The sequence below is a fragment of the Scatophagus argus genome, chromosome 19 (genome assembly GCF_020382885.2).
Source record: "Scatophagus argus isolate fScaArg1 chromosome 19, fScaArg1.pri, whole genome shotgun sequence".
Taxonomy (NCBI): Eukaryota; Metazoa; Chordata; class Actinopteri; family Scatophagidae; genus Scatophagus; species Scatophagus argus.
Window position 1 is genome coordinate 3,903,693 of NC_058511.1, and position 12,751 is coordinate 3,916,443.

The 12,751-nt window shown below is 42.7% G+C and overlaps 1 protein-coding gene across 5 annotated transcripts in view; it reads right to left on the reverse strand.

Moving 5' to 3' along the window:
* LOC124050813 (DNA (cytosine-5)-methyltransferase 3A-like) overlaps positions 1-12,751 on the reverse strand; it is a 44,539-nt gene that overhangs the window by 14,321 nt on the left and 17,467 nt on the right. For 3 of the 5 annotated variants that reach the window (XM_046373678.1, XM_046373675.1, XM_046373676.1), the window contains 3 exons: positions 1,751-1,954; positions 1,032-1,190; positions 279-386 (listed from right to left, as the gene is read on the reverse strand). In XM_046373678.1, the coding sequence (XP_046229634.1) occupies positions 279-386; positions 1,032-1,190; positions 1,751-1,954 (471 nt within the window). Of the gene's footprint in view, positions 1-278; positions 387-1,031; positions 1,191-1,750; positions 1,955-8,662; positions 9,159-12,751 lie in introns of those variants that run through there. The other 2 variants (XM_046373679.1, XM_046373677.1) reach the window with 2 other exon arrangements.

Here is a 12,751-nt window from a genome sequence, read left to right on the forward strand (position 1 = left end):
ACATGTTACCAGTTACCAGTTATGAATTGTGGGCAGAGCTGGATGAGAACAACACCTCCACAAATGCAAAATACCAGTCACTTTCAATGCAAATCTGCCCATCCTGTTACATAAGAAAGGAATGAGCAACATATGACCTTTAGTCTTGTACTTTTATATTTTGATCTATGAAATGTTGGGTTTTATTCAGAGGAAAAAAAAAAAAACAATCAGTACAGCAACAGATTAGCCATCAAAAATGACAAGAAACTACAAACTCCAGATGTTGGGTTTGTTACCTGCAGAGCCTCAAAGATGGCTTTCCGGTACATGGACTGTTTGTTGTAGGTGGGCTGGTGGAAAGCAGATGAAAAAGAGCTCAGAGGCATCAGCTTCTCCACACAAACCTGCACAGGGAAAACACAGGTGAACATTAGCAGGGCTCTGAAACCCCTAATTAAGCAGATTTTGCGTGCCACATTGAGCTCATATAGTTTTTTGGGAAAGGTTTTGGTGCTGTGTTGAATTAACACTGACAAATCTGGGAAGATGGGGAGAGTGAAGTTGTATTCGAAAAGGCTATGAATGCCTTAACTGGGACAGTATTCTGGAGTCTACAAAAGCATGAAATTGGAATAGTGGGGGGTTAAACACTTGGAGTGTTAAAGACATTAAGCTACTGTCTCATTGGCCAAATCACTTTCCTGAAAACTGTAGCTCTAACAACAACAGACGTTCGCTCACTCTCTCTCTAAGAGATATTATTGTTGGTACCGCTGTGCCAAAGACAACCAGATTGCTTTCCATTTTCCCCAGAATAGCTGCTACCAACAACACAGGGCACTGGCGTGAGTTTATTCATTCATTTGTCCTATAACGGAGACATGAAAGCAGGTAGACGTGGTGCAAGGCTGCCGGCCTGATTGGATCGGCCAGTCAGCTTTCAATTTCGTCCGTGGTGGCAGACGAAATTGCACGGTTACGTTACATTAAAGCAAGAAAAAACAAACGGAAACTTAGATGTCCACTGTCAGTTTCATAAATCTACTCACCACGGAAAACTTGCCATCCCCAAACCACATCACCCAGCGAGTTCCATCTGCAGCTCGACTTCGGCCGCTCATCCACCAGGAAACGATCCGGCCGGGCCACCAGGAGAAACCTCGCAGCTTCCCGAACACCAGCGAGCCGATGCTAAAACCCCTGCCATCCTGAAGGCACACAGAACACAAGGTGGCAAATCTTCTACGTCACCGTAATTACAGTTTATTTTCTACAACAGATGCCTCATTTCCAACTAACTGAAACACAAAGAGCTACAAACGAAAACATTTCACTCCTGTTTCACACTTGTTTAGCCTCTGTTAAGTTTGATGTACTGAAGGAAAATGACTTTTTCAAGGCCAAAAGTGTGAAGTGAAACAGAACAAAAACATGACGTTTCAGACAGCGTTTAAGTCTGGTGACAGAAATGTTCTGCTTGTAGTTTGAAAAATACCTCTTTTTGTCAGTGAGAGATTCTTGTACCGTTAATTTATCATTTGTCATGGGACCCAGAGTTTATTGGTTCATTAATATTCGAGTAGCAGAGAGTACAGCAATGAGTGAAAGATGTTAATTCTGTGACGTTTCAGAAGAAGCTCTCGCATTACTTCATCGTTTTAAACAGATGACTTTCAGAGACCCACTGCACTTTTCATCTTGCCTACTTGCTAAAACCACTTTGACAAATTCTTGGAAATTCACTCCAAGGGCTCCAAAGTGAATCTACCTGGTACTCTATCTCGCTGGGTGTGGCCTGTTCTCCCCTGGCAACCGGCTCCGGAGTCACGGCGACCGTCGGGGAGGCGGGGTCTGTGTGTTGCTGTGAAGGGGGAGGGCCTGGGCTGGCTGGCTCGTCCTCTTTGTGAGAGTCTCCCTCTGATAGGTCGTCCATCATGTTTATTTCCGCCTCTCTGTACGCCCGCCGCTCGGCCTGCGAGGGAATAACAGAAACCGGCGTCGAACGATGAGCCCCAATTTAAAGGATGCTTCAATCCGTGTGTGCGTTATTCAGGCTTCTTGCTGCTTAACCAGGTTAAGTTACAGCATAAACTGATAAAAGGCAACGCAAGCACGGCTACCAGGGGAACGGCACTCAAGTTTTATAGGCAATAATTAGTCCTGAATCCACTATGAGCTAACTGAAAATTTACACAAGAAATAAAACAAATAAAACAGGCTGAGTAACACAGCAACATGGTGTTTCGCTTTCATCTGAAGTGGAGAATATTTATTCAGCACTGCGAAAACAACTTTCTTACAGCTGCTGATCTGTGTGTAATCACAAGGCAAACTAATTTCCTTGTGATTCTACTAACATCACCAGCACAGAGTCCACAGGATTCACCATTTATGGCTGACTTTTCACATCAGATTTTCCTTTGGGGAAAATGCCTCCACATACTCTCCATATCCTCCTCCACTGGTGCTGATATGGTTAGATAACAGACTACTGACTCATGCCTCCCAACAAGTAAAAATACACAACTTTTACACCAGGAGTTGCTACTCTTACAAGCACAGACAATTTGGAGAACACACACAAATTTGTCTATTAAGCAATAAAGAAAAAGAAATCATTAGCTATTAGTTTGATCAATCAATCAATCAGATGACAGTCTGACTGAGGCTATTAATAATTGTCAAACAGACAACAAAACAATGAGAGACAGACACAAAATTAAATGGATACAAAACAATAAAACATTTAAGAAAGTGTAAAAGATTTCCATTAACTCAATAACTGAATAGAACAAACGTTTCAACAGTCATTTTGTCATCTTTCATATAAGCGACCTTCCTTCCTCACACTCTGTGCACGCGTTTGTCGCTGATCATATCTGAGCGTGCGGTTTCTCATCTCTCATAACTTTCAGTCGTGCTGGTCAACAGACAAACGTTGTCGCTTGAGGAGGTCCTTTAACTGATGTTTTATGTGGGTCTTTCTAGCTGATGTGGTGGCTCTTCTAGATCAAGGCCTCGGTGCCCCAGGCCGTAGGAACAATCCTTTAATTGTTCCTCTAAACAGGAAGTGAGTGGGGAGAAAGGGTGCGGTGGGGAGGCAGTTCAGCGGGTTCAGCTCAGGAAGGAGAGAGAGAGAGACAAGGAGGAGGAGAGTAAATAGGATTACATTATAAAACTGAGGAGTATAATACAGAGAGGAGACAGAGGACGGAGGGTTGAGTTTTCAAGTTGACGTTGGCGTTTTAATGCAGCAGCGATTTAACCATCAGTGTATCTGGCTTATGAAAGCATGACAGAAATTTCACCAAAAAACAAAAAAACTCAATATCACTACATAAAAATACACAGTTACAGGTAAATGTCCTGCATTTAGACTTTTATCTAAGCAGCAGTACGGAAGCATCAGCAACAAACTGTACCTGAAGGGACAGTTTGGGAAAATATTCTCTGATGGATCGACAGCACTCTCATTTCTGCCTCTTAGCCACTAGCCTGAAGTCGCTAGCCTGAAGCCGCTAGCCTGAAGCCGCTAGCCTGAAGCCACTAGCCTGAAGCCGCTAGCCTGCAACACCTCTCAACACCTCTAAAGCTCACAAATGAACATGACACATCTTGTTTGTTTAATCTGTGGAAAAACACAGGTGAAAAGGCAAAAAGCTGCAGTTTTACAGGAGGGAGGTTATGTGCACGGATGTTTCTTGATTCCTCACTGACCGGACTTTTTCACACGTTTTAATTATTGAAGTTTAGATGAAGTAAGTTGGGTTTTGACATCTTTGAACAGAGCCAGGCCATATGTTACCTCTTGTTTCCAGTGTTTATGCTAAGCTATGCTTCATATTTACTGGACAAACTTGGGACTGGCATTGATCTTCTCATATAACACTTGATAAGAAAGCGAATTGGTGTATTTCGAAAACCATCAGACTTAAAAGGATGAAAGTATTAAAAGTACTGATACATCACTGTGTATAAAACATTTTAATGTTCTTCTTGGTTAAAGTAGTTGGAGCTATTTTCAACAGCTTTACAACCTGTTGGGAAGTTAAATCTGCATCATGTTTGTATCTTCATCCTTTGTATCTTGACCTTTCCCAGTGATATAACTGTAATGAAGTAAAGTACAGTGGGCCCATAAAGGAACATAACCGCAATGCAAGTACAAGTACAAGTAACCTCCGGTAAGCAGACAAACCAAACTACACCAACAAAAAAACTGAAGCTGAAAGTCACATTACTGCTGGCAGTGTTTGACTGACACGCGATGACTATGGAGTCCAGCATCGAAACCCCCGAAGCGGCGAGCGCGACGCTCAATAAGAGATAAATTTAAAAATAATCATGACCTCACTGGCCCAGATGTAAAATCCCACGACTCCTCCAGAGCATTTCCATGACCTAAAAACATTCTTCCTTTTGGTTTTTAGATTTGCTGGAGAGAACCGTTTGGTTTCCACTCTAGCTGGGCTGAAAACCAACATCTAATGACACAATTTGGTGGGAACACACTGGGCTGAAAGAAGAAACGGAAAGGAAGAAACACACATGGGAAGAATGGGGGAGGGGGGTGATGGCGTAAATTCAAGTGGAGGAGACGGTAAAAGTGGGAGTGTTGGGTGGCGGCAGCTCTCTCCTCGGTGTGACTTCCCAGGTCACGAGGTCACTCCTCCCAGCTCCCGGTGACCTCTGACCTCATAAAATCCTAATCAGCCTGTTACACGGATCATGGATGGACCACACACACCAACACGCATTGACACAACACACACACACACATATACGTGCACCATAAGGAAAGCTCCATGCGTCATCACTGGCTTTCAAAACATCTGGGATGCTTGAGACCGAAAGAAGAGCAGGTTTTGATTATGTGCCTCGAAAGCGACAAAGTGAAGTGTACTCAAACGAGATGTACTGTGTGCTGTCGACTGACATCGTTCTGACACGAAGCAATGCTAAAAGGAAATGGAGGAGCTGCTCACAGCTGGAACAAATTTAAATTAATTGTGGGCGGTGGTGAGCAGCTCGAGAAACATCTTGGGAAAACAAAAAGTAAGAATTAAATCTTAGCAAAGACATGTGCTGCCTGTTTGTTTAGCTTAACTGACAGCGACATCCCCAAGTCTGACTGACGGCTGAGCCACACGTACTGCATTACTGCCTGTTAGTGGTAACATTAGATAATGTTAAAACCCTGTGCTGTGACAGTCAGTATGTGGCACATGCTGCGTAGAATCAGTGTATGGTGAGAATTTGGTACATGCTGTTAAAACGTTCGGCGTGTATTTTCTGATTTGATTCTGAATGATATTTGTTTTCAGATTTTATGCCGCACGTGTTTCACACTTTTGGAACTGTGCTTTGATGTTGCAAGTATTGAATTAAACTAAGTTTTGTGCTGACAATATATCGTTCATTAATCTGTACGTTTCTGTCATTCAGATTCGCAGTTGAAAACGCTGCTGGTTTGCTGGCTTGCTGGCTTAAAAGACAGCAGCTTCAGCTTCATTAGGTTGTGTGTTTTCCAGATATTCATATTTTTTATTTGTGTATTCATCACCAGTTCCACATGCAGATAAAATGTTTTACCTTTTCTTTTCTTTCATTACTTATTTGTGTTTTTGTCGACCTTGGCGCTGAGATGCCTTTTCGAGACGGATCACGTTTATTAAATTCGATCAAACTGAACACTTCTATGTTCACATTCACACTTTTTACGAACAAGTAAATAACACGATTTTCTACATCAAGGACCAAATTTTCCAGCAGCAGTCATTTCTACACTTTGTTGTTGCTGTTGTTGTGAAGGAAACTTGATAATTTCAGTCTGCATCTGGACCGGATCGTCTCATTAGAAGACTTGGATGTGACTCGTTTTGCTCCGAGGTATCAGCCAAAAATCCTGCTCACTGGATGAAACTGTGTTTGTTGCCTGGCAACATTCGCCGATTGAACACCCCGTCAGGACGTTTTGCTGCTTTCAGGGACGCAGATGACTCACTGATGTATTCATGTGCTCAGGTTTGAAAGCTGCACTCTGGTCTGAAATTAACTACAGGGTCAGCTTCATGCAACACATTCACTAATGAAGCGCAGCATTCGGCTCCGCTCCATTATTTTATCACTTGTGTATGATTACACCAATAGTTTGGTGAATGACTAAAAGCCTAATTCTTCAGTGGGAACAGCAATTTTAAATGCGGACAATTACAAAATTCTATAACGTGCCTCCAACGACCTGCAGCTCATTCTTCATGTCTTTTTTTCTTTGTGTGTGTGTTCAATACTCAGAGTTTGTTTCACAGGATGTTCTCTACGCCGAGCAGATCCACCACAACGAGTGAATTTTTACATTACCTACTAACCCATAAAACGTACAGTAATTAGGCCAGTTGACAGCGCCTTGACTGGGAAGGTCCCACTCTGCAGGGCCTCATTCGACGCTCCATTAACGCTTCCTGGTTTGATCAGCACGCTGCGCTTTTAAACGTTCGCTTCCTGTCGGGGCTACCGAACGGCTAAATTTGTGCGAGTGTGGGCAATCAGTCGCAAGTAGGCAACAACATAAAGACAATTAAATCCACCCAGACGACAACAAAAGTGCACGCAGTGTGAAAGTCAGGCATACAGGAAGCAGCTGTGACACGAGGGTCTGATGTGCAAAGTCAAAGTACGAAGTCCTTTTGAAAAGTCACACAGCTGAGAGAGAATTTGACTTTTAAACTCACACAATAAATAACAGTTTTAATTCAACATCATGAGCAGAGCCAGAAAAGCGAATGACAACTGCATCCGTGCATCAGTTTAAAATATGATTTAGAAAAATCTGACGTGTAATAAAACATTGTTTTTCCCAGTGTATTTGTACTAGAGCCAAAAAAATGTCCGATACTGATGCTGATATTCAACTAACATAAACACAAACCGACAAGGATCCATTAAATGTGTTTATTGGCTTTTTGTCTGTTATTAATGAAGTATTTAAGCAGCAATTTTACAGTTGAAAAGACACTCGCCACCTCTTTCTGGTGAACAAACTGTAATTTCTCATTTAACTCAAACGTTTTATAATTTTGCCATTTCTGGACGAGAAAATCTTGTTTCCTATTGGCCAACATATGTAAACATATGTGTGAGCAGCAGACATTAGGCTCCGACTTGATCCGAACCACCACTGAAATGTCTAGTTTGTGTTGGTCTTGTAATGATTGTTGTTGCCATGGCGAAATAAAAGTGATCTATGAAACTATAAAAAAAAACAGCAGGCATGTGAGTCTTCATGTGAGGGACAAATGAAGGCAGAAAGCGGCTGTGACTTACGACTTTGAACTCTGACGAACCCCGTGACCTGGTCGGTGTTTTCACTCTCAGTGCCCCCCGTGACCTCCGACCCCTCACCCCATGACCTCGCCAACGAGCCATTTCTTAAACCACGCCCACCTTTTGTGAGCGTGACTGACTCTGACCTCGAGATGAACCCGACATCGCTCAACAAACGCACGGCGTACAATTAAGAGGGCGGTAAAGACGCCCGCTCGCATGGTCAACAGCCAACGCACCAAGAATATTAACATATCAGAAATCCATCCGCATGCTGTCCAAGTCAGTGGAAAACTGGGAGACTGAAACTGATTTTAACACAGCCTCAACAGTGAGTGCAAACTCACCAAAAACAAAATCAACAAGCAAGTAAACAAAAATGGCCTTTTGTAATAAAACAGACTATAAACAACCAGCAGGACAAGCCTGCAACATAACAATTTGTTGACTTGTTGATGTTTCTTTGATTTTTGACAAACTCTAACACTTTTCTGGCACGCAGAAGTGTGGAAAACACTTCAAATGTTAAAACCAGTCCACCAAACCTGTTAGCCGGGCAGTTTAATACTTGAGCGGTTCGGTGTTGTCTTGCAGTTGTGGCGGTGACGGCACTAAAACTTTCACAGACTGCCGACAGCACTATGAAAAGTTAGAAAGACAATTTCTGTAAAACTAAAACACACACGTTTCTGTATGTTACATCAGCGTCGGGTCAGATCACCCACAAGGAATCACAAATTACCATTTGACAGAAAGCAAAAGGAGAAAAACCATCGTTATACAACACAGTATGGCTGACTTTCCTCTAATTCCTCCAAGAGTAATTTCACTTGGTGACTCACTTTGTGAAACTTTGTTGTTTTGTATATTGGGAACCAGCGTGTTTCACCCAGGTGGGCCAGGCCACATCCAGAGAAACGACCCAACCGTGAACGCGGCCTTCACTGATTCTGTTATAAGCCGATACATTCAGGCAGCGTAATTTTGTCAGAGAAACCCCCAAAAAGCAGTTCAGGTGTTCACATATTTAAGACTCATTTGCATGCTTTTGCTTCTTGGGAAAAAGTGGGATTTATCTGAGTTCCTCCTTATCTTCCCCCAAACAAACAAACAAACAAGTAAACCCACTTTCAGATGTTTTACTGCTGAGGACCTCCAATGTGTTCACGCACTGTGAAATAGAGACTGTTTCACTTCAGCTTACAAAAGGAAACCCCGCTAGCAGATATCACGCCACGAAAGAACGTCTTGGCAGCACAAACAGCTTGTAACACTTTTCAACCTTCCAGACTTCACACTTGCATACCCTGCAACACGTGCACACATGGAAAAGGGAAAAAAAAATCAAATCACTTACAGACCGGACATGGCAGCTCTGTGACTGCAGCCCTTCCTCCCTGGCTCTCTTTCTCTCTGTCATTTTCTTCTTCTGTCTCTCACCTCCTCCTCCACCTCCTCCTCTTTCTCCTACTCCTTCTCTCTCTGTGCGTCTCCTCGGACACACTCAGCCTCGAGCCTTCTTCACCCTCTCCCTCCGTGCTGATTGGCCAGCAGTGAAGTGTGTGATTTACTGGCTCCTTTGCCTAACAGATGTTTAGGTGAACTTTAACAACACACACACACACACACACACACATATGCACAGTGAGCAGTAGTGTGTCTGGTAGCCTTGAGGTTGTAAGGGTGATGACAAAACACACACACACACACACACACACACACACGTACACAGTGTTTATGTGTGTGTGTGTGTGTATATATATATACGAGATGTGTATGTGCACAAAGGTCAAAGGTTAGGTAAGCCTCAGACTTGACAAGGCGGCGGGATGTGTTAGGGTCAGGACCTCACAAACACACACGAGGTTACACACACACACACACACGTTACTGTGAAACACAGCCACACAGCGAGTCCCATGAGGCCATTTAGAGCTACAGAAAGTGAAGCTGACATGATGTCTATACGTTGAATGTATGAAATGAGAGGAGCACAACACAACAACATTAATTTACTTTACGGCCACTAGAGGGCAGAAGAAGTCCAAATCACACTGACAAACGCAAACCCTTAACAAAAAAAAAACAGCCTGGTCAAAAAAAGCAACATTAACACTCATTTCATTGTATTTGTGTCCACCTGAGGAACAGAAGTCCAATATTTAATCTCCTCTTAATGGGCTGTCACCAACTCCATCAGTTCAGTTCCAACTCCTACTGAGAAAACGACTTTCTTCAGCAGCTAGTTGCTCACTCTGTTTGCTGTCTGGCACTGATCAGGTAATTGAGTTGATCAGAGTGAGCTTTGCTGCAAATGAAATGAAAATGAAACTGTAAGACAAAAAGTAAAAGCAGGAGTCTTGTGGGGCTTAGGTTAAAAGCCTGGCTCGTAATCAGAGCTGCAACGGTCAGTCGATTGACTGAAAGAAAATGAATCAGTTCAGCAGATGTGAGAATCTGTCGGACTTCTTTGTCATATATATTGATTTCTAAAATATTTTTGATTTGAAGATGCCAGCCGAGATCTGGGAAATAATAAAGGTGCCGCAAGCTGATGCAAACAAGAATGCAGAGGTTTAAATATTTACACACAATGCATACAGGTGAGAAACATGGAATGTAAACATAACTGTTTGTGATAAAAGAGGTGTTTTAATTCTTTCATTTATATGCCAACAGTGATCAGATCATCTTATAGAAAGTTTCAGATTTCGTGTCTGGAGGTGTTTGGAGGTCACAGGTGTGTGTGTGTGTGTGTGTGTGTGTGAGGATCGACACAAAATGAGCCTCTTTCTGATCAGAAAATAGAAGAAAAGAAGTAATACGTACAGGACTCCAACTCACTGTTTATTTTCTTGGCTGCAACTTTAGACGAGAGGTGAAAAGATGCCAGATTTTTTCTTTTTTATATCCCGAAGTGGAAGAGACTTTGCAGAGTTACCGGGTTTCCTTCAGACAGCAGCGAGGTGGGATATTGATGGGGGTGTTAACAGCTGGCTGCAGTTCAGCTGACTGACAGCACACACACACACACGCACAGAGGCAAAAATCTGGAACTGGTTAACCTCTGTCTCCGTCACTGACTTCACCTCATTCTCTCTTTCTGTCAGACACACACACACTTTCTCTCGGTTTTTCTTTCTCTTCATTCACTCCCTCACTTTGTCAATATCTGTCTCATTCATCACTTTACATCTCAGGTACATCTCAGTTGCCTTCCTTTTCCCGTTTCCATTTCTCTGCCGTCTTTATTTTCTTGCCTGCCTTCATCCTTTTCTTTCCCACTGCACGTACTTGTCCTTTACTTCCCCTCACCCTTTCTTTTTTTTTAATCTTTCTTCCTTCCATTCTTTATTTCTTCCCCCCATTTCTGCTTTCCTTTGCCTCCCTGTTAGCGGACAGCAGATAAGCTCGAGTACTGCACTTGAGTACAATTTCAAGGTACTTTACAAGAGTGTCTCCAAAGTGAGGTACATTACACTTAAAATGCACTACATTTCAGAGGGAACTATTGTACTTCTGATCCCACTACATTTACTTGGCAGCTGCTAAATACTTGTAAGATTAAGATTTCTGAAAACAAACAGTGAGTGTATAAGATACCACACACGGTTTGACCAGTGGGTCCAAATGTTGTTGGATTTTTAGGTCTAAGAGCTTTCGATGTCACATTTCTGATGAACTGCTGATGATGATGAACTTGCAACATTTCATCATCTCATGACTCCACCATGTGACCCTTGGAGGTGGAGGTTTGTGCACTTCCTTCCTTCCTTTACTTCCATCCTAGATGTGTTTCTTAGCTCCTATATTAATTCATGCTCACTCAGCATATTGTTAAACATCTGTAGATCCTTTGTTTAATTTCTTTAAAACGAATATAAAGTCACAAGGAAAACTTTCGTCTCACTTTACACTCGTGTAAAAAAAGCTTGAGAGTAGGTGACGAGTCATTATGTGAGAAGACGGGACTGACAGGAAGTCACACATGCTCCACTTCCCCTCAGAGTATGTTTCTCTCTCTCTCTCTCGCACTCTCTCAGACCAGCTATTAACATCCATCCATCACAGGTGGACAGCCTTCAGCACAGGTGTGAATGCACCTGTTGAGGATACACGTGAGACCACAGACAAACACCGACTGATTTCACCACCGGACCAGAAACCACAACATCCGCAGACTCCCTGGAAGTATCACACCGCCTTGAGAGTCGCTGAGTCAGGAGAAACTCTGCAAAATGGCGAAGACAAGCTGTTTGTCCCCGCGATCTTTATGTGCACACAGAGCGGGGAGGTTAACTGCTGTACCCTGAGTGTCCACTTGTGATCGGTATTACCCAGTACCAGGTCTGAACTGCTTGGGCGTCTTTACTTGCGCGTGAAATATTTGTGTTATCTCCACTCTCGTGCAGACCAACCTCTTTCCCCCTCTCTTCCTCTCACACACTCTTGCTCTACTTATTCACTGTGTGTTTCCGCCCATCTGTCAATCAGCCTGAATGAATTTCTCGATACCTCTCATGACCACACACACACACACACATCCTGTCTCTTGCAGTCATTCTGTCTTTGATTCTCTCCTAAGACACACACTTTCATTCATCTGCAGACAGTTTAAGGTAAGTCTAGTTTATGGCACAGTAACACAGTTGTGTTCTCTTGCAGTCTTTGTTTTTTAAACTTCTTATGTACATTAATATAAATATCAATATTCCATGACGTAACCAATAACATTCATTTGGAGTTTCTGAACATGAATGAATGTAAAATATTCCAGTATTTACTCTCTTTTAGCTCTGTTTATGGTCTCCACCACCTCCTGAGGAAAATATCTGGCGTTTTAGCTGCTAAATCCTCCAGTGTGTTCACCTGCCACTGGCTAACTTTGTCACTGTGTGCTGTTCAGTGATCACGTGCACCTGTTCAGTATTTACCTGCTAAAGAAACACCACAGTGGAACTCAATTTCTCACCCTTTAACAGTTTTTTCGGCAACGGCCGAAGTTTCGCAGCATGTCTATGTATTTTGTCATACGTTTGCTCTGTTTTCATAACAGGATGAACACGTTAAATAATTTTTATACAATAATTTGTGTTTAGGAGGAAAATAAACAACCAATTAGGTCTACACCTTGGCATGAGTTCGACCTCAGACCGACCTCAGACTATTGATCCACCACAGCCACAGTGTTTTCTGCGCAGTTAAAATGCATTATCTCACAACAAAGCGTGAACCCGTTTAACAGGTCTGTGGGGGACAAAACAAACATTAGGAACCACTGTATTATAGCAATGTTTAAATGTCAAAATGTACCTCTGCTGCACTTCAGGGCAACGCCATGCCCAAATCAACCCAGGCTGAGTTTGTTGAAAATAACAAATGGTGCATGACAGAAATTTGCAGCCATTGAAAGGCAAAGCTCCATTTTCACTTTTTCAGTGGCACA